General features: G+C 39.0%; 1 protein-coding gene across 2 annotated transcripts in view; it reads left to right on the top strand.

The window, feature by feature from the left end:
- adgrl1a (adhesion G protein-coupled receptor L1a) overlaps nt 1-27,670 on the top strand; it is a 137,177-nt gene extending 109,507 nt beyond the window's left edge. For both annotated transcript variants that reach the window (XM_038287878.1, XM_038287877.1), the window contains 16 exons: nt 3,310-3,495; nt 3,664-3,702; nt 8,195-8,375; nt 8,465-8,587; nt 9,429-9,637; nt 10,886-11,059; nt 11,616-11,819; nt 12,383-12,603; nt 12,905-12,971; nt 13,102-13,193; nt 13,281-13,449; nt 15,468-15,623; nt 17,162-17,258; nt 21,433-21,555; nt 23,987-24,004; nt 24,111-27,670. In XM_038287878.1, coding sequence (XP_038143806.1) covers nt 3,310-3,495; nt 3,664-3,702; nt 8,195-8,375; nt 8,465-8,587; nt 9,429-9,637; nt 10,886-11,059; nt 11,616-11,819; nt 12,383-12,603; nt 12,905-12,971; nt 13,102-13,193; nt 13,281-13,449; nt 15,468-15,623; nt 17,162-17,258; nt 21,433-21,555; nt 23,987-24,004; nt 24,111-25,027 — 2,976 coding nt within the window. In that variant the 3' untranslated portion in view covers nt 25,028-27,670. The remainder of the gene's footprint in view (nt 1-3,309; nt 3,496-3,663; nt 3,703-8,194; nt 8,376-8,464; nt 8,588-9,428; nt 9,638-10,885; nt 11,060-11,615; nt 11,820-12,382; nt 12,604-12,904; nt 12,972-13,101; nt 13,194-13,280; nt 13,450-15,467; nt 15,624-17,161; nt 17,259-21,432; nt 21,556-23,986; nt 24,005-24,110) is intronic.

Here is a 27,670-nt window from a genome sequence, read left to right as displayed (position 1 = left end):
TTTTTTAGTATGTGCAATAACAGATTTTAACAGTTATATATAACAGACATATAACTGTTTGGCAGATGATCTGCAAAGATTGTTTTGCAAATATTATGACGTGCAAACTGAATTGTTCCTTTCCGTTAAAATTTGCGAATTACAGGCCTACAGGCTACAGTAAATGTTACGGAGGTAGTTAAAGGAAGATGATGCTCAAAGCAATGGAGATGAAGATGATAATTATCTAAACAATACAATGATAGGAAAATAAAAGCAGAATAAAAGCAAAAAAAGATAAAAACATGATAAAAGCAGGCAGTAAAACAAACAAAACAGATGAACCAGAAGCTTAAATGTAGCTTATCTCAAAGGGCTACGTACAAAAATGAAAACATCATGAAACATAATTGTGCTTCATTACATTTTATTACATTGAGGAAGGCAAATATCCCTGTTGTTAAGACATGCGCACACATACTCACCTCCATGTCTTTTTGCAGCCTCTTTTGCTTTTCAAAAACATGCTGTAATAGAAGTTCAGTCTTTCTTCAATTTGTGTTAAGTAATTCTTAGAGTTAACTTTTTTGGCCCTAATTTTGTGATTCCTAAAATAAAGGTTAATCACTTTGCATGGTTATTGGACTTACCATGTCCAAATTACACATTAAGTGATGTCGGGTTAGTAACCAACTTGATCTCATTTCTGGCTAGACCTACATATTGGCTTTCAAATGTATCTGATCTGTTATGACCAGCATTTAAAATACAAAATCATAGAAACACAGCCAATCATCTCACTGATGGTCTCCTTGCAGATCTTACCCACATGCAAATTTAATTAAATGTATAACCATTTCTTTGTCCGTGTTAGTCAAAGTTCAAGTTTTTTTTTGTTTTTTTAGATTTTTACATTACATTAATATCAAAATGTTATTTTAATATTATACATTATTTATTCCCTTTCAAGAAAAGTTTAATATTTTGATTATATAATGTTTAGATAAACAAAAATTATAACAGCAATAACACCATTAAGAGACTCAAAACCATATTTCACTGTAATTTCAAGGTCAGGCAATGATTAAAAACCCTTTCAGAGAGCATAGACTGAGGGCTCTGAGTCAACAGAAGAGGAGGAAGAGCAGACACTCTCCTCTGCTCCCTCCAATGCAGCAGCTGGGTTTTTCAGCAAGGTCTACTCTGACTGGCTTTCTCTGCACCGTACATACGCCAATCCAGACAGCAGATACCCTCTGTCGTGAAACCAGCCAGTCCCAAAACTTGCCAAAGCTTTCCACTTATATTAAGACCTCTCTTTCAAATCTTTTTTTGTTTTGTCCTCCTCCTCATTTCCCTTTGGGTCATTTATAGCCTGCCACCTTTTCATGCCAGCCATATGTCGCCACATTTTGTTTTAAAAATCCAAGAAAAGAGCCGTGCTTGCGTAACAAAACCATAGGTCATGTGATTGTTAAACAACACAACAACTGCTCTGTTTTTTGTGTTGTTCTGTTGGCTACATACTAAGTGGCAAGTAGATATACAGCTTCACCGGCAATTACAAAAGTTGCCCACATTTGATGCCTGATCTGTTTGCAATTTCATGTGCTGGGTTTAAGTGTATAAAGATCAGTGACGTGCGGTGAGGTTCATAGCTGGTGAGGCACTGACGTCATCAGAATCAGATTTGCAAATAGATGCATAGATTGACAGCAGTTTACAGGTTATGTTTCACTTCTGCATCCTTACACATACAAACTGTAGCTCACAAAACACACATTTCCTTAAAAAACAAAACAAAATAAATGTTATTACTGTCTTACCTTTACTTATAAATGAATAGAAGTCCTCCTTATCTTCCTTCAGTTTTAAAAGTCTCTCTGTCTCAATGGAGATCACTGCCAGGGAAGAAAGCCTTCCTTGATCCGTCCTGTTCCTGCCTTATGTTTTCAGTCTCTTGAGCACCCCCTGCCATGAGGCAAGAGAACTGCCTGCCTCACCTCGAACTTGTTCTCTGCCGTTTATAATCGCTCATTACACGAAACACGTTACACAAACACAGTTGGTGACAAAAAGCTCTGTACATTATATACATAAGCCAAATTATTAGAAATAAGTTCACATATTACATTTGTTTAAACCATTTTATTGACGCCGTACAGCAACATGCTCTCTCCGCTTTGCAGCCAGCGCAGAGCCAGGGGTTGCGCAATCCAAGGTGAGGCAGAGCTCGCTGCTGCCTCACCGGCATCGCTTCCAAGCATTTGAATGGGAAAATAAGAAAATTCAGCGATTTTGAACAAATAAAAATCGAAATTGGTGAAGCTACATGAAAAATGAATATTTTTTAGTACAAACCACCGGATGAATATAACAATTTAAATTACTTTATGATTATATATTTTCTTTCTTTCCATGATGGCTGGTGAGGCACTGCCTCACCTGCCTCCCCTGACCGCACGTCACTGATAAAGATCGTCTGCTGTTTTATGCTGCATTAATTTCAGCTAGCCTGAAGACACTTTTCTTTATTATCAATTTTCTACTATTGTTTATGATAAACAGGATATCTTTCCTCCTCTGGCACGATGCCTCCTTTGTGGCAACATTTTGCAGATATTGTAGGTTTGGTGTAGAGGCATCTGTTTGCACATGACTTTCAGAACTAAGAAAAAAAGATGCAAAACCAATTTTCTGATTAGGAAAACCAGTTTTGCACATGGTAAATGTTTACATTTGCATATCGTCCATCCATAAATTTGCACCATTTGGTCATTAGAATATGATCTGCATGAAGAGACACATGCAAAACATTGGTTGCACTCGCTGTCTGCTGAATTGCAAACACACATCACTTTGCACCTTCTTTGAAGATCTGCGTGTACAAACACCTTGGCACCTGTTTTAAGACATGCAAACCTTCTGAAGATCAGTCACTTAGTTGTTAATTTAATGTCTAAGCATTATATGTGCTGAAAGCAGCTATATTGGACTTTCTAGTTATTTTTCCATGTGCACTGCTGATGGATCTCCCTGAATCCTTTGTTAGGTATATGTGTGTGCTTTGAAGGATAAACAGCATCACCTTTACAAGAACTGCCATTGGAAGAATCTATTATACCATCTCTTTTTAGCTAAAATCAATTGCAATTGCAGTGTGTTTGCAAAGGCTGCAATTTGCAAGTGAAAAAGACCCAACGATAATAAAAACTTCATGGTGTGTACTGCAAGGTCTGCCGTTATTTACAAGGATACAAAAACACCTAATATTAGAGGGAAGCTTGTGTGTGTTATTTGCAAATAAATCTGTCTCTTTCTTTTACGCAGATAAAGAGTGGAGAGAACGCTCCCAACATAGCCAGTGAGCTAGTGAACCACACGAGGGGACGAATCCAAGCCGGTGATATTAGTTCGACTGTCCGGCTGATTGAGCAGCTGCTGGATATACTGGATGCCCAGCTGCAAGCCCTTAAGCCCAGGAATAAAGAGTCAGCAGGGCGAAACTACAATAAGGTAATAGAAATTGTAATTAAACTCATGCATTCTGGATGCATGTATCAAAAATTAGAAAGCAAAGATCAAGTTAATCAAACTGTATTCTTTCGCTATAGGCTGTTAGTTTATTTGTTATCTTCTCTTTGTTCAGTTTAACAAAACCCAGCTTTGTTTTTTTCCCTCCAGTTCCAGAAGCGAGAGCAGAATTGTCGAGCATATATCCAGGTAGATTTTTCTTTTATGCCTGTCTTCTTTACATACCCAGAATAAAGCTCTTCTCTGAATTTTTATATAGACAAGTTACATTCTGGTGCAGACAAGTTTGTGTGAATGAAATTCCCCAGGCTCAGTGTTATGAATAATCTTTGTTTTGTTTAGATTTCTGTTTACTGTTAAAACAGTTATTCTTTCTGGAGTCTTGACTATTATTTCCACCAACTCATAGCAAGGCGAAGTGAATAGAAAAAATATGCAACAAATATGTGTCTATAAAATCAACATTATTATAATGTATCGATCTCTGAATGTAGCCTGACAGGCAGGTAACAAAACCACACTTATCAAATAATAGAGTGACAATTGCTTGAGCACATCACTAAAACGGTCAGTCTTAATTGTGCCTCCTATTGACAGATTATAAACAGGATAATCTTTTGAAAATCTAAGATGATCCAAGTGCCATACATTTAGTCTTCTCAGTTTTAATCAAATAGTTCAATAATCTAATACTAATCTAGTTTTCTGGTTGAATCATTGCATGCAGGACAATAGTGTCATGCTTAAAAATAAAATGGAAATTTTTTGTGAAAACAAAAACAGTGGTCCAAGACGTCTACCTTGTGTCACTTCTCACTACAGAGGCTTTATTGCAAAATTACTACCATTAAATAGCACAATAAAATCTAGATTCTTTAAAGCTACAGTGTGTAACTTTTAGCGACATGTAGCGGTCAGACTGCAGACTGCAGCAACATGAACATCTCCCCCCAACAGTACGGCGAGCGTTACGGGACAAAATGTCTTCCACGACGTCCGCATCACCTACCTTCTCTAGTGATGAGGTTTGTTTACATAGATAATTTTACAGATAGTATTTCATTAGTCTGTGTAGGGTATATATTTCCTGTAGACTTAAGATAATAAATATACCCGTTATTTTCTCTACATCGTTGTGACGTTATCACTAGTTTGTTGGCTCTGCGCTGCCGTAGCGCAAAGATGTCTGCCTCCATGGCTGCGAGACCCTCTCCTATGTAATTATAAATAACGAATTCTAAGGCAACGCAAATATTAAGGTTAAGAGGCTGAGCTCGTAGATGATGATAAATAACATAGTTATGTATAATATATTACATTTCTGACTGTATATCCCTGTAATTCTTACACACTGTAGCTTTAAATAACTTTTAATCAATTAATTGCAGAATGTTCAAAATGATACAACAAGATCTTTCCAGCAGTAAATTGTAATCAAGTACATTAAAAGCTGCACTCGACTTTAGCAATACAGTCCGGATTAATCTCCTGTTTTGTATTACTTATCCAGTCATCTGAGCTAAAGCTGTTGTTTAAGTGCCCTTGAAATGGAGGTTTAAAAATGATTTTACTGAATCCCGATATTGGAAAAATATACAAATTATTGTACCTTGTATTCTCTATAGTAAACTGAATCTTAAGTCTACAACAAACATTCAAATTAGCTCATTTAAATCCTTTATTTGAGAATATGGTATCCATCACTGTTATATATTTACTATGTAAGTAAAATTTATTTATAAATGATCTTTTTAGAGATGAAATTGCAAAGTGCTGTACATAAAACAAATAAAACACATTTGAATAAATTAAATGCGGTCAATGTATAAGTAAGTTTAAGTATAAAACCCACTATGCAAAGTTTTTTTTTTTTTTTTTTTTTTTCAAAATGTGACTTTTATCCAAAGAACTTTTAGATCTAGAACAATTAAATGGGAAAAAATACACCAGATAATCAAAAGACAAATACACAAACCTATATATTTGTAAAAAAAAAAAAAAAAAAAAAACTTTTACCTTCACTTCAAAAACAAAATAAGTTGAACAGCCACCTCAGACCTAATTTTAATAAGAACTTTGTGGTCATCACTTTATAAATCAGTCACTGTCCTGACTTTTGAATCATCACTTACACATTCTGGTTTATGCTGAAGGACAAACAACCTTCACTCTAATTAACATGAATCAGTTTACAGCTTTTATTTGCCAGTGGTGAATTTTGTTTTGTATATCTGTGAACTGGTGTCACTTAATAAAGATATCGTATTGGCCTGCAGCATAATCTTGCCGCAGTGTGGTAGAGTTTATAGTGTATGTTTAATATCAGCCTCAGCCCCATTATATTGCACAATAAGGTACAATACCTGTTGCCTAGAGAAATCTAATTTGACCACAGTATAAAAAGCAACAGTTTGTCTTATGACACCCTTCTGCCCGTTTTCAATATGTATGCAATATCTCTGGCTTTGGGAAAGCTCTTATCTAATATCAAGAAAATGGTTTTGTGTATGCTTCTTTGTAATGATAAAATGCAGCACTCTGCAGCACCCAGTCTTTTATTTTCTATGACCTCTCTGCTTCCTGTTGTAATTTGACCCCACGTCTTTTGATCTCCGTTTCTGCAGGATGAATGCAAAGCATGCAGCTTGGAATGTTACCGGGCTATTACTTTCTGTCACTTTCTGCAGGGTAGCTTTGTATAATAACCACTGAACCAAGGATATCATACAAACACCCTCAGCCATTTTCTTCTTCTGGGAATGAAGTGCATTCTGATGCTCAATTCATTCTCTTAACAGCAATGCTCTTTATTCTGCACGGCAGTCTATCCTTCATTTTTGAGAGGTCTGAGCAAGAGAATTACATGATTCATCAAGCAGGCTACTCCAATAAATTGAATAGCTGATACAACCATCAAAATTGCCATTAAATGAATTGTAAGTGTGAAATAGAATGGTAATATGTCTGACATAGCATAATAACAAATGAATTGCAGGAGAGTTGAAAGCTTCTTGGAAATAATTACCAGTAAACGTGTAAGTTGAATATCTTATCAAACATGTTTGCACTGCATCGCATTGTACACAATATTAATCATTACAAACACAGTATAAGCAAATTTAGGAGCAAATTGGTAATTAATGATCACTAATTAACAGCTAATAGCACTTCCTGAGAACGGTGTTAAGCTGTAAAAAGGTGTTAATGAGTGACTATCTGTTGATTAGTCATCCATAACCAGGTGTAGTCGGTATTGGAAGCTAAATGTTGCAAAACCAACAACTGAAAAGTAATAACTATTTTTATGTGATTTCAGATCACCATTTATTCTAAGCCTGAATTACGGTACCACATTTTTTAAAAGCATTTTTATCATTTTCTAAATTAAATACATAAAAATATACTTTATTTTTTATTGTTAACACCTTTTTTTTTTAAATCTTAATAACAAAATTAATTTTTAAACGAAACAATAATGTTCACAAAAGCAGAGCCAAGGTCACTTAGTTATCTCCCTCTAAGTAACTATACATCTACAGATTCCCCCCAAATAGGACAAGTGGGAAAGCTGTTTAAATTCAAAATAAGTGGCTCTAAATTATTAAACAGGTATTACATTATTTTAAAACCAAAGGGAACTTTTTACCATAAGTGTGAGAAAGCAGTTAATATTACAGAGCTCCGTTACATGTTTGCATAACTTATTTTAAACAAAGACCAAAGTAGAGATGCTATTTTAATTAATTTAATGTTTTCATTTAAAAAATCTTTATCATTTTATATTAGCATATAGCACAATGTTTACAAGTTGCACGGCAAATCACACTATATAGATCTGTGTCTGTCTGTGTTCACTGCAGAGTTAAAGCCCATTTATTTCATCTTTTTGCTTTCAGTCTCAGCAGAAGGTTTCAGACATTGGTAATAATGGAAGAAGTTACAGCACTGTACATTTCCTAAAAAGAAACAATTGAGTTAGCATAGGTGGTTGAACAACACATACAGTATTTATTGTAGAATTTTGCTGGACGAGTCACTTTCCACTTCAATTTTCTTTTTCCGATCTTTTGTCGTCTATTCTGTGGAACGTAGCCCCTTGTGATTAAAGTTTGTATTTCTCCTTTTGTTTTGTTTGGATACCCATCTGCAGGCTCCTTCGTGATGGGCTAAAATACCCATGAAAGGAATGCAGAAGACGGACAAAAGGCCCTTTCTTTGTGCTTATGCACATTAAATGGATGGGCTCTTAGTGATGCTTACCTTAGCTGTGAGATTCCCAAGGAGTTTCAGATGACAGATAAAACTGAACTGTTCAAAAGGATAAAATTGAGCAACATTTAGTTATCGGTTATTTATAGACCTCTATCTTTATACAGTATTATGGCAGATTTAATAAACTTTTAAGATGCATCAAGAGAAAAATGTAGTTTTCTTTATAGATCCTTTTTTTTAAGATTCTACATCCTCTGCCTTCAATGTTAATCTCACGACTGATACTTAATTTAGCTGCTCTTCAAAGGACTTAATGCTAAGAAATGTACCTTATAGTGGGTTTGCATGATTCTACTGTCCTCAGGGCAAAGTCCTACAGTAAATCTAAATCTTGACTTTTTTCATTTATCACATTAGAGAACTTAAGACTTCTCTATTTTTGAAATGTTTCTGCTTCTTTATGCCTCAGGCGGTTGTTCAGACAGTAGACAACCTACTGCGTCCTGAGGCCCTGGACTCTTGGCAAGATATGAACAGCACTGAGCAGGCTCACACTGCAACCATGCTCCTGGACGTCCTGGAAAAAGGAGCTTTCCTCCTGGCTAACAACATGTACGGGAATCGCTTCTCTGACCGAGCCCCCAGCGTTGGTGAGAAAACACGCATTAGGACACAATAGACCACAAACCTCTGAGTGAAGCTCTGCGTCGGGTTTATGGCTCTCTGTTTTTACAACCAGATCTGGAGGTTCACGTTGTCAACACAGAGATGGACCTGCAGGATTTATCTTTCCCACAGAATTACGCTAGTGACAGCACCATCCAGCTTTCAGCCTCCACCATCAAGCAATACAGTCGGAATGGTCAGCAGACTTCACTCCCCTTCTCGGTCACCCCTACATCTGAAAAATGGCACAGTTCTTAGCATCTCACTCTGGTTATGTTTTCATTTGCATTTTTTTGCAATCTTAAAACAATCTGCATGCAGTTGACTTAGTCATTGGTTCATAATAACAGCCTAATCAGATTAACAAAAGCGCTGAGACAATTTCTTTTCTTGATGGTTTCTTAACAGCAGTCTTAATAGAATAGCTGGGGAGGCGTGTAGATTACAATCGGCCCCAGCCTGGCACAGCTATCTCAGCACTCTCTCTTGTTTCTTTTCCTCATTCCCGCGCTTAGTCTTTCCACCATCTTATCCCCATGTCACATCTCTCTTGTTCCCAACCCCCCATCATCCTTTCGTGCTCCCCTCCTCTTTCAGTGGCCCCCTCATCCCTACCCTCCCTCTGTTTTCTGCCTCTGCTGGGCTCTGCAGTGGGAACGAGATTAGAATGATTGAAACAAACCCACATGAAATATTCATATGGAATAATAAGAGATCTGTGAATGCTTGAGGGATGAATGTTCCATTGCCCTCCACATTAAATCTCGCTCTCTTGCACCAGTCAAAATGAAACGGTCCTTACCATCATTCTAACCTTCACTAACTCCCTCTCTCCATCTCCCTTTCACTCACTCTGTCACTCTCCTCTCTCCATCTCTGCCATTTCTGCTGCTGTTTCCACATTATGTCCTCATTTCTCTATTTTACTCCTGTCTCCCTCCTCCTTCATGCTTTTGTGTATCTCCCCTTTTAGATTAACAACTGCCTGTTTTCACACCTTAATATTGATTTGTACTGTCTCATCTTATCTTTTGCAGGGCAAGTAAAAGTGGTTTTCATTCTGTACAAAAATTTGGGGTCTTTCTTGTCCACTGAGAATGCTACAGTTAAGATAGAAATGGAGGGACCGAGCTATGAAAGGAAGCGCCTGGCGGTTAACTCTCATGTAATCGCTGCCTCCATCAACAAAGAATCCAGCAGAGTGTTTCTCACTCAGCCGGTGATCTTCACTCTCAAACATCTCCAGGTATTTTTATTTTTTTTTGGCTCATATTATCATGTTTTTTCCTGACCCCAATTAACTCATAAAAAAAATGCTGTTCTCAAATTATGATTTAACATATGAAGGAATAAAGTTTCCTAAACCAACCTGAACCAACATGGTAAAGTATTCACTCCTTAATTATTAACTGTCAATTCACACATCCAGGCCTGATTGCCATTAGATCTGAAGAACCAAGAAATAAATCAAATAGAACCTGTCAAACAATATAAAGTAGGCTTGACAACAATCATTGAAAGCAGAATATCATACAAGTATCTAAGAAAATAGAGAATAGAAAATACAAAAAATTACACTTGCCATTTAAATTCAACTAGGGGCAGGAATTTTTAAGCGAACACACATACATGTTCGTTCTTTTTTATGCTATGGGGTGATAAAGCTATCTCTCTGCCTTGACTGGCCCTTGTGCTGCATATTACGCTGCAATTTGGGTTTGGAATCTCCTGATCAGTCCTATCGATGTACGTAAATTGATGCTGCAGGAAGTCACAGTGTTAGTAGAAGATTTGCTTGACCTGGTGCTTGTTGCTGTGATTGAATATGTGCAGAGGTCTTGTAGTAAACCATCAAACAGTTAACAGCGTTACACTATTACAAGTGCAGTGCTGTGAATACAGCCTTTCCACGTTTCTGTGCGCTGCTCTGCCACCTTGGCTGGTGGTTGCACTTACCCGCAACGCCAGTCGGGTCAGTCGTCAGTCTCATTCCCTCATCCTGCCTCTAGTTCCTTTAAAATAATTCCTACAAAATCTCATAGCTGCAGAAAATTATTGGGAGCTCTGTTGGCATCATTTAGCTGAGTTAAGATCAGTTTTAGTGAGTCAAAAATAAGAAAGATACTATAAAAAAATTTTATCCATGGGAAAGTTCCAGAGCAAAGAATAAAACTTTTGACCAGAAGAACACAAAGACCCATTTCACGTTTGTCAAAAACATCTTAATGATCCGACAGACTTTTTTTTGTAATATTCTATTTACACACAAGACCACAAAGCCTTTATATCTGCCATAAATATAACACATTATTTGAGAAATCAAACATCAGACCTAGAATAGAGCATGAATATATGATATTAATGGATGATTACTGAAGTTTCTATCTGAACTCCAGAGGGAAAGTGTCCATCCTGTAGAATGTGACCTTAAGCCACACTCAAGTTACTCAGCATTAAAATAATCCCAAGCATCAACTGTCTCTCTTTTCTGCAGAATAAGAATTATTACACTCCAAATTGTTCGTTTTGGAACTACTCTGAGCGCTCCATGACCGGCCAGTGGTCTTCGCAGGGCTGCAGGCTGCTGGACACCAACAGCACACACACCACATGCTCCTGCAGCCACCTCACCAACTTCGCCGTGCTCATGGCTCACCACGAGGCGGATGTAAGAAAAAAGGGCGTGGCAAGCAGACACACATTTAAAATGGAAGTGGGCTAATTTATGCTCACATTCATTCGCGTGAGCATTAGCACTCACGCAGTCACACACCCTCACACACATGCACAATAATGTTCCCTTCTCGAGGCTGACAAGCTCTTTGTTTTGAATTTTCTCTTTTCCTTCTTTCACGCTGACATTCAGGGAGGCAACAGCTTACAAATTCATGTCCCACTACTTCTAGCTGACATTCACATGAATTTAAATGTCATGTTTTTTTTTCAGAATGCCTTGTCTCTTGTCTTCACATTTTAGCTCTGTGCATATATTTACAAATATTAAATAAGGCAATTTGGCTCTTTCGATCCCCACCCTCTTTTTCCATCCATCCCTCTTTTGTTTCTGCTGCTCATCTTCTGTCCCACTATTCTCCTTCCACCATGTTCTAATTTTGTCTCAGTTTTTACTTGTAATGGGCGAATTGTGTATTTCTAGCCCCTCCTCTCTTGCGCTCCTCGTTTCTTACACCTGTTTTTTTTCTCTCCATTGTTTAATCCACCAGGGCCGGATGCACGAACTGATCCTGTTCGTGATCACCTGGGTGGGCATCGTCATCTCCCTGGTGTGTCTGGCCATCTGCATCTCCACTTTCTGCTTCCTGCGGGGTCTGCAGACTGACCGCAACACAATCCACAAGAACCTCTGCATCAACCTCTTTATCGCTGAGCTGCTCTTCCTCATCGGTATTGACAAAACGGAATATCATGTGAGTTTTTATCCACAGAGCCTACTCTAATACCTGCTCTTTTTCCCTTTTCGACTCATATTTGAGCTTTTTTCCTTTTTTGGTAATTTAATAAGATTTTACATGTCCTTTTTGTATTATGAAGCCTCCTTTAAAACTCAATTTACTCACTTATATGCAGTAAATTAGATGGAGTCAAAAGGTCAGGTTAGCTTCTATGCATAACTAACTTGAGAATGACATTTACAGAACTTCATATATATATATATATATATTTTTTTTTTTTTTTTTTTTTTTTACTGTTCAACTGAAATTGAGGCATTGTATCATTAATTTACTCTATAAAACCTTTACTAGACAAGGTAATGCATTACTCTTCAATAAAATACACAGAACTTATCACCCTGGGGCAGCTTTTCATTTGTTCCTCCTTTTTTTGTTTAGTACCTGATAGTGACCCTGTTCTGTTCTCTCCTGAATTTCACTTGTTAAAATGCCTTACTCTTAATGATTCCCCCTTCTTTGTCCTATTTTTCTAATTCGTCTCCTCTTCTGTCGTCCCTCCTCCTTACCGCTGCCCTCAGATCGTCTGTCCCATCTTTGCAGGCCTTCTCCATTTTTTCTTCTTGGCTGCCTTCTCCTGGATGTGTCTGGAAGGCGTGCAACTCTATCTCATGCTCGTGGAGGTCTTTGAGAGCGAGTACTCACGCAAAAAGTACTACTATCTGTGCGGCTACTGCTTCCCCGCGCTGGTGGTGGGCATCTCAGCAGCCATAGACTACAGGAGCTATGGGACCAAAAAAGCGTATGTGTGAAGACAGGCCTTTTGCACCTGCAGATTGAGAAGTAGGATTATGTTATTCCCCCAGCTGGGAATGTAATATGCAGTGCTGTGTGAGTGGCTCTCGTGCCTCCCCACTGACTGGGTTTTCTGAGCACACTTAGCTGAAGCCCGATGATTAGCCTTTATAACATAATCCGCTGAGACAGGGATGTAATGTTCGTATGCCTGCCTGTGTGTGTTTGTGTGTGCATGTGACTCACTGTGTCTGTATATTTGTTCCTGGGCTTAGCTACATTTAACTCTCTCCTCTTTGCCACTCCAGATGCTGGCTAAGAGTGGATAACTACTTCATCTGGAGCTTCATTGGACCTGTGTCATTTGTCATTATGGTATAAGCTTGTCAAACACTATACTTTTCATCTTACTTTTTTTTTTTTATCAAGAGTACTCATACAGAATTCCTTCATTTTGGAAATTTCTTTACAAAATTTGTTAACTTCTTTCATCTTCTCACTGTAGCTCAACCTCATTTTCCTCATGATCACTCTCCATAAGATGATTCGCAATTCTTCAGCACTCAAGCCAGATTCAAGTCGCCTGGATAACATCAAGTAAGTTCTATTTTCTGACCTTATTTATTGAATACACCAAACTGTGATCTGAGCTTTTATGTTCTGATATCTGTCTGATTCCCTCAGGTCATGGGCTCTTGGGGCCATTGCGCTGCTGTTCTTGCTTGGGCTAACATGGGCCTTTGGCCTCCTCTTTATCAATGAGAACACGGTGATCATGGCCTACCTGTTCACCACTTTCAATGCCTTCCAGGGAATGTTCATCTTCATCTTCCACTGTGCACTGCAAAAGAAGGTAACAATAAAACTCACCTTGGAAAAGTATTCCAAAAACATTTTATACCCTAATCCAACGCATATGGATTTCAAATATTTTGCAGGATATATATCTTAAACATGTGTATCAGTGAGACCACTGGGGGTATATAGGTCCTCTATTCAACTTTTAGTGGCTGAATCCCCTTACTGTACATCATACCATCTACTACAGGGGTGGGCAATTCCAGTTCCTGAGGGCCGGTATCCTGCAACTTTTAAAGGTGCCTTTGGTTCAACACACCTGAATCAAGTAATTAGATGATTGAGGTGACTAGAGAAACTGACTGCATACTGAGGAGTTATATCAACCATTTGATTAAGTTGTGTTGGACCAAGTATGAATCTAAAAGTTGCAGGAGACCAGCCCCCAAGAACTTGAATTATCCAGCCCTGATCTACTAGGTTCAAACAAGTGGTGGCAGCACCATGCTATGTTGGTTTTCTTAAGCAAATGCATAGATCCTAGACAAATTAGAAAAAAAAAAATGATTGAGGGCCAATCATTTCGGCTTTCAACACCATCATCCCACAGCATCTGATAGGAAAACCGAAAAATCTGGGCTTCGTTACCCTTTGCAATCCGCTGCTAGACTTCCTTACCAGCAGGCCTCAGTCAGTTCGCGTTGGACAGAACACCAAAGATGTCATCACCCTGATCCTCAGGGTAATGACATCTGATCATCGTCAACTTCAGGAAGAACCGCCCTAACCACCCAGAACTGCTCATCAACAGCTCAGCTGTAACGGGGGTCAGCAACACCAAATTCCTTGGAGTGCACATCACAGACAACCTCACCTGGACTGTAAACATTGCCTCAGTGGTCAAAAAGGCACATAAGTGGTTGTACTTCCTGCGTAGGATGGGGAGAGCCTACATGCCCCTGCCCATCTTCACGACTTCAAAAGCACCATAGAGAGCGTTCTGACCAGCTGTTTCACCGTGTGGTGTGAAGGCTGCAGCGCCTCAGACTGGAAGAATGTCAGAAGAGTGGTGAGAACAGCAGAGAGGATCCTCTCTTCCCACCATTAAAGATATTTCATCCCAGAGCTGGGTGTCCCAAGCCCGTAACACTATCAGCAACCCCTCACACCACCACCATGGACCGTTCTCCTTGCTGCTCTCTGGAAAGAGGCTTGCGATTCAGGAACAGCAGGTTCTGCAACCGCTTTTTCCCCGCTGATCACTGCTGCACTTCTCTAGCTTTGTTTTTATTGTCATTCAACTGTCACAAGAACAAAGCAGCGAAATATACTCCCTGTATTTAACCCATTCCATTGGGGAGCAATATGGGGTTAAGAGTCTTTGCTCACAGTGGCAGTCCGTGGGAGTGGGGCTTGAACTCAGAACCTCAGGATTCCAAGCTCTATGCCCTAACCACTTGGCCGCCACTCCCGCCACTTTATAAATGGAAATGTTAATTTCACTGCAGTAAGCTGCTCAGTCACTGCTGAAAAGCTGTATGCATAGATATTTCATTTTGTATTCATGACAAAAATTACAAAAAAGTTTGTCTAAGTCTAGTGAAATCCATAACTTTGATGTACTTTGTGTGGGTCTATCAGATAGCTATAAATCCAATAGAGGTATTCGGCCATTATTTAACAATGATTGCTTTTAGAGCTTGAAATGACCGAGCATTTTGATTACATGACAAAAATGTTAACATGCAAAATAAGTCAGAGAAAAAACACCTATTTAATAGTTTTTTTTAATTTTGGTTAGCACAGTGTTGTATCCTTTGTGTCATACCATCCAGCCAAAGAATAGATAACACCAATGCACTGTAATTAATATTATTTAGAAAAAAAACATGAATTCCAAGGGAATGATTTAATAAGATCCCCCATAGATGTTCAGATATATTGCATTTAGTAAATTTTTCTGTGGCTGTGGAATGAAATGCTGCACTGATCTGCATTGAGATCAGTCTATTGAAACTGCAAGTCTGTTTATGGATCATTCTTTAAACTCAATCACCCTGCTTCTTTTTGCAGGTCCATAAGGAGTACAGTAAATGTCTGCGTCACTCCTACTGCTGCAGCCGCTCTTCCACCAACAGCTCCCACGGTTCCCTGAAGAACTCGGGCCTCCGTGCCAACAACCGCTACTACACCGGCAGCCAAGCTCGCCATGCAGCTGTCCACAGACAGGTGCGGATAAGACACATCAACTCACAAAGTCACAAGGACACACGTCTTTACACATCTTTGGAATAATCAAATTGTGCTGCTCTCTGAGAATAGGAAATATGTCTTTGCTGCAAGATGGTTGCACTTGTACTAAGCTTTTTTTTTCTTTTGAAGTTTTTGAAAAGAAAAATATTTTGTAATACAATAACTTTTCTGTATAGTCCTTGGCTATTTATAAAAAGGATGAAAGTATTGTTATATAAGACTTGGATGTAAAAACATGTGATATGAATGGAGGTTTGTACTTAACAGAGCAAAATTGACTTTTTCAGTTACTACTGAACTCGAAAAAGGTACAAACATTTTAAATTAATAACCAGTAATGTTGTTTTTTTGTCTCTTAGAGACCGACAGAGTTACATCATGATTTACAGCATTATAAATAAACAATGCAGCCTGATCACCTGCATATACGCAGCTTGTTTTGAAAGTTTCACTGTTACCTTAGAGCAGAGTGTTGGCAGATTGGTGCTTTGCAGGAGAGATGACTCATTTATAAATATATCTTATGAAGCTTATTTATTTATATAGATGCAGGAACCAGTGCAGAGGATACAGAGAAGTGCTGCTCATGCTGTGATATGTGGATTGGCAGAGACATATGAGACACAAACAAGTAGTCTTTACAATCAACAAACAAGCGTTTCCAAAATGTAATAACATGCAACAATTGTATCAGCGACTGCAATCACATCTTGCACATCGTAAGCTCATTAACCCTCCATGATAATGTGGCAAAGATGCACGCCTCTTTACCCCAAGCCCAAATCTCTTTTGTCTGACATGCTTGTCTATTGTTCTTTGTGGATCAGGGAGCCTCCTAGTTCTGATTACAGCTGCAACATTGATTTATGAAATCCGTACACGACATATGCACATTATACGCTGTGGGGACATATGGAGACAGAATGGAAAACATTTGTCTGCAGATGTAGTTTTTTTTCTTTATTATCACATTTAAATATTTTTGAATTAGAGTTTTCGTACCATAGAGTGAATACCTGAGTAAACACTGCAGCTGGTTTTCAAATGATGATTTAATTTAAAGAGAGAAAAAATATCCAAAGCAATCTGAACTTACGTGAAAAGGTAATTTAACCTAAACCTTATAAATGTTTGTTACCCTTGGCAGCAAGGATTTATGAAAGCTGGCAATGAGTCAGTCAGACAGGTTCTATGTGGGGGATTTCTTGATTTCACATGTGAGGTAGTAAGTGTTGCATACTGTAGGATAAAAATTAAATAAAAAAAAAATAATCAGATTATTAACAGATTATTCATGATTTAATAAAATTGGGGATTACATTTTTTTTAGTTGAGACCGGGAGGTTTATAAAGCTTAAAAAATAAATAAATTGAAAGCATATTTGAAAAATTAGTTATGCTTCTTACTCTGTTTATCATTGTCTGATATTAACACTTGTTTTATGATCTGAAACATGTAAGTGTCACAAATGCATGTGTCAGCTGCCACTCACAGCACTATGCTTTTCCTCCAGAGTCGGATCCGTAGGATGTGGAACGACACGGTTCGAAAGCAGACAGAATCTTCATTCATGGCAGGAGATATAAACAGCACCCCAACACTCAATCGTGGTGAGACCCTCACTCTGTCACTGCTTTCTTTATTTGAATTATTGGCACTAAAATTCTTCTTAGTACATATACATTAAAGTGGAACAAACCAAACAAGCAATTACTAGAGAGGGTTCAGCAAAGAACATAGTAACTCATGGTAAATATGCTGAAGCTGCTGTATGAAGGATGATGAAATGTGTACTCATGTTTTTGCAGAGTTCCTGAAAGGCTATTTGGTGATGCAATTTGCAAATTGTGGGCATTAGCAGCAAAAGCTTAAACAGTCGGTCAAAGTCTTCCTCTTGAATGGTGCGCTTCAGTTTGCAGCCAGCTGTGTTTAACTTAGAGGTGAAGTTCGCTGTAGCAACAATTCAGTAAAGGCCTGAAGCAACCGCTGAGATATATGGAGCTCGGCTGCCTTCTTTTATTTAGCTTTTCCATCTGTTTATCTTGATTTCTCAGGTCTTGTTTGAATGGTTTTGACATACTTTAAGCTAAATGCAATAATGCAGCTTTTTTTTCTTTCAAAGGCATAGTGAATTATTTGACTTATGATGTCTGTATTCCTTCCTGATGTGCCTTTTATGGTGCATTCACATAGGAGGTGGTAGCAATGGCCCTAGTGGTGAATTCACATAGTATTCCTATACAAACAGTGAGGTGAAGGATGGTGAAGTGGCCAGCGGTGAACTCCGCACAGTTTTTCTCTGGGATTATTAAAGTATTTCTGATTCTGAAGAGCGTTCACTGCTCCGCTCTCACCTTGTGTTGCTAGAAAGAACTGAGGTGCTGTCAAACAGCAGCACCACATGGAGAGAACAGAGCAGTGATCGTGAATTTGAAACGAGCTGAACTATTTAATGAAATTGCGACCCCGCAGCCAATCAGGGACAGGTTGTAGGCAAAGCTATTTCACTTCAAATAGAATGCAGAGAAAATAATGTTAAAAATGGTAGCAATAAGAAAGAAAAAGAATAATTATTTTAAATTAATTTAATCCTAGAAGGATTGTTAATTGTCTTCACTCACCTCCAGCACAGAGCGCGGTCTGTCACTGCCCATTGCCTAGCATTGGTGCTTTCCACGGGGTTAGATTTATAAGGAAGTCCTGCTAAATCCTACCGAAACAGAGCTCCATTTGAAGGAATCTAAGCAAACTATTTCCTTTGAAACTTAAAAAAAAAATGATGGTTTTCCTAAGGCGAATGAAAAGTTGTTCATAGAGAACAATTTTGCAGCATTCTGTGTTGTTAAGTTTCATCTGTGCTTTTATTGTGAAATGCCAACAGCGAGACCTTGACAGGAAATGACATAGGGTTGCCAGGGGTAATGGTAGGGCCAAAGCAAAAGGTCTGTGAGACTGGTGATTTACAAAATATTAAACAATCATTCCTGGCTCTAAATCATGCTGTAAACATACCCATTGTTATATTCAAGGCCAGCACAGGAATGACATGTCATACTATGCAATAACTTTATATGAGGAAAGGAGCACAGCACTAATGTCTGCTGGGATGGTGATGTCATTGGCCGTAATAAAAAAATGATTATATCTTAAAAACCAAATCAGCACAAACAATAGGTTTACCGCAAGTCAAGTACCACTGGAAAAGTAGGCTAGAGCTTAATGGGGGGATAGTTGACTTCTGGATGACCGGAAAAATAATCTTTACATCTCTGAAACAACATCAACTCATATGATCTTCTGTTTTTTCTTTTTGAATTTTACAACTAACCATTTTAAATGCACAAACCTGCACTAATGAAGCAATAACCACTTATTCTATGCTCACATTTAAACTCCTCTGATAGTTGGCACATTAGCAAAAGCTTTAACGCATCTTTGCAGGAACTTGTCAATAGGTATGAATCAAATGATGTCAAAGGACCTGCGTGAATATATGTATAACTAAACTTTAGCAGCAGATACGTGAGGTGTTAAGCTGAGGATCCACTCACCTTTTCAGTTGTTTAATACACATAATGAATCAGCCACTCACTTGGCAGCAATTTAAAACATTAAGGCTTTCTGATGTGATAAAAATTACTTTCTGCGGTTAAAAAAGGTTTGTTTTTCAGAAACATTTGATATACTGATATTATCACTTATGCCTTATATTGTACCAAGGATACTATTTATATGGGTACAGTATAATTTGACAATAACAGATTGGAAACCCCCAAACAGAGCATAGACATGGTTGCATCCCATTTAGGCTTGTTTTGTATATGCTATAACCTGTATGACTGAGATTTTGCACAAATAAATTTGGGCTGATAGGGTTTGCATTTGAAATAAGCAATATAAAAGCATGGATGCTCCCTCCCCCACCCTCTATCAACAGTTCAGACTTGTGTAAACGTAATGAGGATATTTTCTTCAGCAAACTTTGCAAATCAAGTAAAAAATAGTTAACATCTACCAGAAACTGTTGTAAACCTCTCTTCAAAGCATCTTCCATTGGTACAGATTTTTTTAAAGCAGCTTAAAAAGACACAAAAACATCGGCATCCCTGATTATCTCATTATTTGCAAATGGTAGTGTCATTGCGGCTGCAATCAGCGACACCGAGATGATCTAGGTTTGCTCAGGTTCCAGACACTTTTTTTTTAAGGTGAGGAGGGTCGGTGTTGATGATGACACTGAGGCAGTTGCTAAATCAGCCATCACTCTCTATGCTAATTTCATCCATTTTGTTTTTAATGAACTGATTAGCGTGTGAGCGAACAGGGGGTAATTATTCTAATTGAGGAGAGAGACAGGAGCAAGGCAGGGGGTGAGGATGAGGTGTGCTGCAAGTGAGCTGGATAGATGAGAGGTGTCTATGTCAGTCTGTCTTTGTGTGACTCGATTTGTCGGTTTCTGGAGGTTTTTATCGGGATAGAGCAATCACTAAACCTGGAGAGACATGTATGTGATTCACTTCATGATGTGCTGTCAAGCCCAAACAAATGAGCTGTGAAGCCTTTATTTTCCACGCAACTGAGAGAAGTTTGGCAGAAAGTTAAAGACGAAGGAATCCGAGGAGACATGTTTAAAGTAAGACACTATTATGGAGAAATAATTACAGGGCTTAGTCTGGAGGAGAGATGTATTATCACTGCCATCTAAGATCCATTTGATTTTTCCTATTCACTTCCATATGTACCAGAGTCTGTTCCTGGCAATAGTAATCTGTCCAGAATAAAGCAATGTGTTATACACATACTTGGAGATTCCCATGCTTCCCGTTGCCCTACTTTTCTCTACACTTTGAGCTAGTTCTTTAATTCTCTACAAGATATTCCCATAAGGAGGTACATACAGACAGCTTATCGCAACTAATTTGGTGATGCTTGAAAAAATCCTGGCACAGGGAACTGAGAAAAAAGTTGGTGGATTTATCACAGCATCGCAAGCCAGAGAATGAACAGGAGACAGGCATGTGCAGCGTGCCAGAAAGATGGACAGAGGAAGTGTAGCAGGAGGGGGGGAAATGACAAATAAATACTGTGTGTGAGTGCATTTCTTTTAACCACTTTTTTAGAATCCCCTGCTCCCTTGCTGTATGATGAACGGTAGGCAGGGGACCTGAAGGTTGCACTTTGCCTTGGACGACTCTCTGTCATGCTGTCCTATTTTTAATTTCATGGCATTTCTGTTCGAGTTGCCTCAGGCTGGAGCCATACATGGGCATTATACAACAGTCTCAGTGTGCCATTTCTTTGAATTATATTTGTCTTGTAGTGGCATTCACATTTCACTGTGAAATTAACTGCGTTTCCATGACTGCACCCGTAGCCTACATAATGGCATGCATTACCGTTCTCCACCATCTGACTACATCGTCATGAACTACAAGCGGATGGGAGAAAAATAAAAACAATACCCCAAACAGTGCCTTTCCTCTTGATTGTTTTTTTTTTTTTTTTTTTGTATTTTATTTTTCCTTTTGCTCAAAGGTTACAATCAGCCGAGGAAAAAATTGAAGGGAATACTGTGAAATGCGTTACGCTATAAAGAAATGACAGAAGAAAATAACCCCATCTGAATAAACAGTAAATATTCTGATTTCAGATGTTATTGGATTCTGAATTTGAATGTAACACCTTTTGTGTGCTCTGTTTCTGTGCTTATGCCGCCTGCGTTTGGGGTAGATTTACAGTGATATTTATTGTTATGTTTATTTTTTCTATATTTGTGCTTTGCAGCGACCATGGGCAACCACCTCCTGACAAACCCAGTGTTACAGACCCGCTCTGGTACCTCTCCCTACAACACTCTGCTTGCTGAAAGCTTCACCCCTCCCTCACCTGGAGTCTTCAACTCTACAGGTTAGCTCCTCACAAAAACCTCAGTCTGTGTGGACTATCTTGTCAGCGCAATATGAGCTCAACTCGCCATCCTTCTTGCTGTCAGTAGTTTGACATAAAAGATGCGCACCCGTTGGTGTTGAGGGTTTGCAAGTGTGTGTTTGTGTGAGAGACTTCTCCTCGTATGTGTGTGTGCTTTCTCTTTCCCCAGACTATGTAGCTGTCAGACGGATTCACTAGGCTGAGCAGAACAGAGCCAAACAGTGCCTACAGCCTAACCAGCCATCTGGTCAGATCTTGAATCTTCATGAGAACAGCCACAATTTGATTAGAAGTTTAGCTACAGCTGTGATTGCCAGCTTCCTTGAGGAAGATTTTCCTGTTTTTTAAAAACACAGCAAAAATAGTTGGCCGAAACCATGACGTCCGTAGAAAGGATCAGAGTCAATGTGTTCTGGGGTGGTGACGGTCCATCTGGATGATGGTCTGTCATATGTGTGCTCATTGTGGAAGCTGCACCTTTTGGATGCCACTTGCTGCAGATTTAGTCAAATATGCAGATATTTACAATGTTAAACTGCTGCTGGTTAATGGTTTGCTTTCAGTGGTTTGAGACTTCGATGAAAGTTGGAAGAGTTTGAAGCTGCTAAATATTTGATGGCTTCTCTGTACAATGTATCAAGCTTTATGGCCAAAGGCCTAGCAGCCGAGTCATTTTTAGAAGAGAGTAGTATAGGATGGACTGAACACTTCATTAGAATGTTTAATTACCCACACCGCCACCAAAGACGGACGGTGATTAAAGTCAAACTATGCATTAAAATTTAAGTATTAACAGACTTCACTCTTTCCATGTAAGTGGGACTTTTTCTTTGCTGTTAAGAAACCTCAATAAAAACTGAATGTTTTTTTTCCTCCATGTGTTTTTTTTTTCTTTGTTTTTTTTTTTTTTGCTGGTGTATCATAAACCAATGTAGATTACTCTTACAGTTGTAAATTGGTATTCTAAATATCTGGAGGTTAAGAGCGTTACAGAGGATGTGTTGGATTGGTCAAAACACCTGCTATAGGGATCCCTGTTGTAGTCTGAAGCATGTAAAGCTAACGTTGGTTATGAGGTATATATGTGATACTACAGCCATGTTGTTGCCCCTAAGAAGAGGGGTGATAATATTGGAAAATGAATTAGGACTGTAACAATTAATCAGATTAATCGTGATTATTGGATTACTGAAATAATCGTTAACTAATTTAGTAGTCGATTAGTCGTTAACTGGAGTACAGAGACTCTAAAACATACCTTTAGATGACAGAACGACCCACTTAGAGCAGTTATTATACCACAATTGTAAAAAAATATGTACAAACATTTTGCATTCAAGATAAAAAAATAATAAAATATTCGTCTGTCAATATGCTCTATCAAGAACTCATCATTGGGAAGTCGAGTTTCACCTGGTTTAATTTATAATGTTATTTATAACATATATTATGTTTAATAATAGATCAAGTGGAAGGCAAATGGATTATTTGTGGTTTGTATTTATGGATAGAAAAATAGAGTGGGCTTATTAGAAATATACACTTTTCTCATTTAGTTTGCAAAAAACTTCCCTTCTACTTACTAACAATGTCCTGCTCTTTGTTAGTACAACACAGCAAATCACAATAATTACTCTGAGGGCACTGTATCTCAATTTCCACATAATTCTAATGTAATCTTACTTTAGCAGAATTTCTGGAATGTCTGTGAAGTTTAGATGATTTTCTTTGGAGAAGCGTTTTCTCACAGTACTTTTTCTTACAATCTGTCACTCAGCTCTCTAGCTGCATCTCTCTCTTGGTTCAAGTTATTGCGAGGAGAGTTGCAGGGCTGGGGTCATTTATTTTGTGCTGAAAAACATAAGCACTTGGAAAGAGTTGAAAATGGAGCTCTTATTGTTTTATTTACTCCTCTTTTTATTATCAACTAAGTGGAGCTCTTCTCACTGTTAAGTTAGGAGTCTAAATATGCACAAGACTGTTCAAACACAGCCGTAAGAGTCAGTAGAAGTCAAGTTTAATTATTCGCCCTCCAAGTCAGTGGAAAATATTGGTGTTCTGCTTGCTTTTAAACTTGAAAAACACGTTAAAAGAGGTAACACTAAAGACATGATGCGCCATGATGATGAAGGATGTTTGCAGAAGCCGGAGAGATTTAGTCAAATTTAATCCCTCGTGTATTTTCCACAACTAATCTCATCTAACACAAATATGTGAAAGCAGCATAGCAGGTGTTATTGCATGTGTTAAGCGTTGGTTGCACGTTGAAATATTAAGACAAAGAATTGAACAGACTGTTGTACTCTCATGCCATGATTTTTTAAATCTAAAACTAGATTTGTTTTTCTCCCTGTGTTCCTGTCGCTCATTCTGTCTCTTTATTCAACATGCTTTTCTTTGGAATCTGCAGGAACCTTCCGTGACCCAAGTAAGTATAATTAACATGTCTCAGTTTTATTTATTTTTCATTTATACATATGAAGTCTCAGCATATAAAAATAATGCAAAATCTGTTTTGTCTGTTTTGGATGCAGAGAGTACACTTTCTAAGCCCCGAGACCCCTGTGGAATGGAGACCCTTCCCTTAAACGGCAACTTCAACAACAGCTACTCCATACGAAGTGGCCCGTCAGGTGGGGGCGGCGGCGGCAGCTGTGATTTTCTAGCCGGAGGAGGGGGAGAAACTCCCCCACCTATCTTCAACCCGCGAAGTTCAGAAACGCTGGGAGGTGGAGGCACACGGCGAAACCTCACGGATGCTGCAGCCTTTGAGAAAATGATCATTTCTGAGCTTGTCCATAACAACCTGAGAGGAGGTGTAGGCGGAGGGCCTGCAGGGGGTGGAACTGATGTAGGGGACAGAACGTATGCCAGTCTGGTGAGGGGACATCCTCACTGTGGAGGGGGCCGTGCAACAACTTCAGGTGGACCAGAACCTTCAATCAGCATGGATGAGGACGATGAGTTTCTCAGTGATGGACGGCAAAGAACACCTCAGGATGTAGAACTCCTGTATAAAGCTCTAGAAGAACCCCTACTGTTGCAGCGGGCCCAGTCGGTCCTCTATCAGAGTGATCCAGAGGAGTCGGAGAGCTACACAGCTGACCTTACAGAGAGCCTTGGCAACAGCGGTCAGAGCGGTGGTGGGCAGGGAGACAACAGAGCGCCGGACTCACCAGCCCATGACTCCCTGTACACTAGCATCACCAACCTGCGAGACTCTCCCTATCCAGACAGCAGCCCTGAGCCGCTTGAGGTTGTGCCCCGTTCAGCTCAGCCCCCTGAAGAGCTGTACTACAGCTCTGGGAGGCCTGCCCTTGGTTCTCGTGGGGCTCCCATGCAGACCTTCTACCAGGCTCCACCTCAAAGACCCAGCGGGGAGGGACAGCAGGCTCAAGAGCCTGCCCACACTGAGGGAGACGGACAGATGCAACTGGTCACCAGCCTGTGACTGGAGCCTGGAGGAGGGAGCTGGAAACTTTTGTGATAGCCAGAGCCTCCTTTAAGTGGTCTCTTTCTCATGTATCTCCACTATCTGCTTATTTGGTTGCCTTTATTTCTCTTGACTTTTATTTAACTTGCATATTTAGAAAACTGACCGACCTTCTGGGGGAGGCACAGCTAACTCTGCTGATGAAGCCTTTATCATCATCAACTCTCCCTAATCGTCTGGATATGAGTGATGGGTGTTTTTCATCAGAGCGTTTGAAACCTCTGTGGCCAAGTCCAGCACTCTGAATGTACCCCCTCCCCCACTTTACCCTTGGATATTTCAGAACTTTGCTTTTTTTATGTGTTCAGATCTGCCTCAGGAGATGAGGATGTTGTTTTATATTTTGTCTCATTTCCCTTTTCTTACCATCTTTTGATCTTTTTTTAAAAGTCATCATTTGATAGGGGTAGTTAGCTGTGCAGACAGGGAATATTGTACACTATTATTACCTGAAATGTCTCACAGAAAGCTCTTCATCGTTGCCAAAAATATCTTTTATTGAGCCAGAACAGAAACTAGAACATTCACAAGCCACACAAACACACACACACACATCCTGAAGTGCTTGTTTCTGAACATCAAAAGCAAAGACAGCACTCCGTTTAAGTAAACGGGAGCAAAAGGTTTTGTTCCAAGCAGGCAGAGGAAGCCGATTCAGTGTAGTTGCCTTCATTTAGTCTTGCTTTGAATCAGAAGTGTACAGAAGTGGAGTACAGGTGGAGACAGAGACTCAGGAGGTGCTGTATCATCATCCATCCAGAGCTGGAGAGCCTGCACCCATAATACTGGGATATGCTCTCTGCTGCTCTCTGTGTTTGCTTTAGGCCTTTGAAATGTTAAATGACTGCCTTGCTGTTGTTTAAAGAGAGTATTCAGTTTCTAAATCCCGGGGCTGCAAATGCACATTGTTGCCCTAATCCCCTTGTACTTCGCTGTTAGAGCCTAGAGTAAAAACGGACTACTTGTGTGTTTTTGTGGCAAACAGGACTGCAGATGTCACAGACGCACTGAACGACAGTTGGTATAACCCTGTACATAGCGAACCACACATGAATCTACTTTATTCCTATTATGTAAATACAGACACCAGATGATTAAAAGCAACAAAAGGTAATAAATACTATGAAAATGACTTCTTGTACTACAACAAATTGTTGAAGGAAAAGAATAAAAATGCTTTGTGACCTGGATGAAACACTCTATCTCTCTACCCCAGACCATAATCTCTCACTCTTATTCATTTTTTGCCGTGAAACTTCTTATCTATCCAAAGAAGAGAGAAAGTCAGACAAAGAAAAGGGGGCAAGAGTCATTAAGATGTAAGGAAATATTTAGTGATTTAAAAGGGAAAAAAAGCAATGAAAAAGTTCTGGCATAATTCTAAACGTGATAACATCCAACACATCAAGTTTTAACCGTTAACATTACACGGGTTGAATTTCCAAAGCCAGTTGGGAGATAGGGCTGCGGGGCAAGCGAGATAGATGTTGTCAAATGTCATTCTGTTCCTCATGAGCACGTTGAAGTACTCTGTGGTGAGCAACGGCATCCATGACGTGATTCGGTTTTGCTTTTGTATTATTTGGAAAATTTTAATCAGATACAATACCTTTAACATGGGTTTTAGCATGTAAAATAATGGCATTTGTTTTGCTGTCAGAGAATATTGCATTTTGCTGTTTCTTAAAGATAGTTTCAGCATTACTCCAAAGCCTTATGTGACAACTCATTATTTTCCAGTGTGCATGTGACTGTGTGCATGTAAGTGTGAATGTAACTGTATGCGTTGTGTCTGATTATGTTTTAAGCGTGAGACTTTATTGTGCACACTGCTTTAACAAGCTATTTTCTGCTGACATGAAATGAATGCAAATCAAACAAAGAGAGATGCTCATCTCTGAAAGTCACCATTAGCTCCCTGCCTCAAACAGATATAGGCTTTTCAGAGACGGTCATGAGTATGTAGAACAGAAAGAATCAGAGTGCCTTGAGAGAACAGACGTAACACTAGTAGATGAATGTGAAAAGCCGCTTGACTGATCGGAAAGAATGTGTTTCCAATATGTCACCCAGTAAAAACAAAATTAGCCATCAAAGGAAAAATGCTCCAAAGGGTTTCTACTAATGGTTAAAATCCATTTGACTTTTCAAGAATGTTTGCCTTCTGTTATCCTTTTTTTTTTTTTCAGAAAATGTTGTGGTTTAATATTCTATTTGCCATATACCTATGATTTTTTAAGTATAAACTTCTAAACCTACAAGAAGTAAAAGAGAATATGATGTGGTAACGCAGTGTGAACAGAAGAAAGATGCATCTATCCAAGTGTGACATTTGGCTGGAGCCTTAGTGTACCATTTCTAAAGGGAAACCTTTAGCTGTGGCATCCGAGGCTGACAGAGAGAGAGGGTTAACGACAGATAAAGACAAGGGATTACAAGGATTTGCTACCATTTCATCAGGTTATTCTAATTACTCACTTAAGTTATATTGTATTGGCTGTGAAGGAAAAAGGTTGAAAAATAAGGCATCAGTATCATCACTTGAGCTGTAGGGGGAAAGTGTGCAGTGCTCTTTTGATTAAACATGACCTGGATTTGCAA

This window comes from Cyprinodon tularosa, unplaced genomic scaffold (assembly GCF_016077235.1).
Source record: "Cyprinodon tularosa strain WSP-4 unplaced genomic scaffold, ASM1607723v1 ctg246, whole genome shotgun sequence".
NCBI lineage: Eukaryota > Metazoa > Chordata > Actinopteri > Cyprinodontiformes > Cyprinodontidae > Cyprinodon > Cyprinodon tularosa.
The sequence above is the reverse complement of the archived record's forward strand: the minus strand, read 5'-3'. Positions and strand labels throughout refer to the sequence as shown.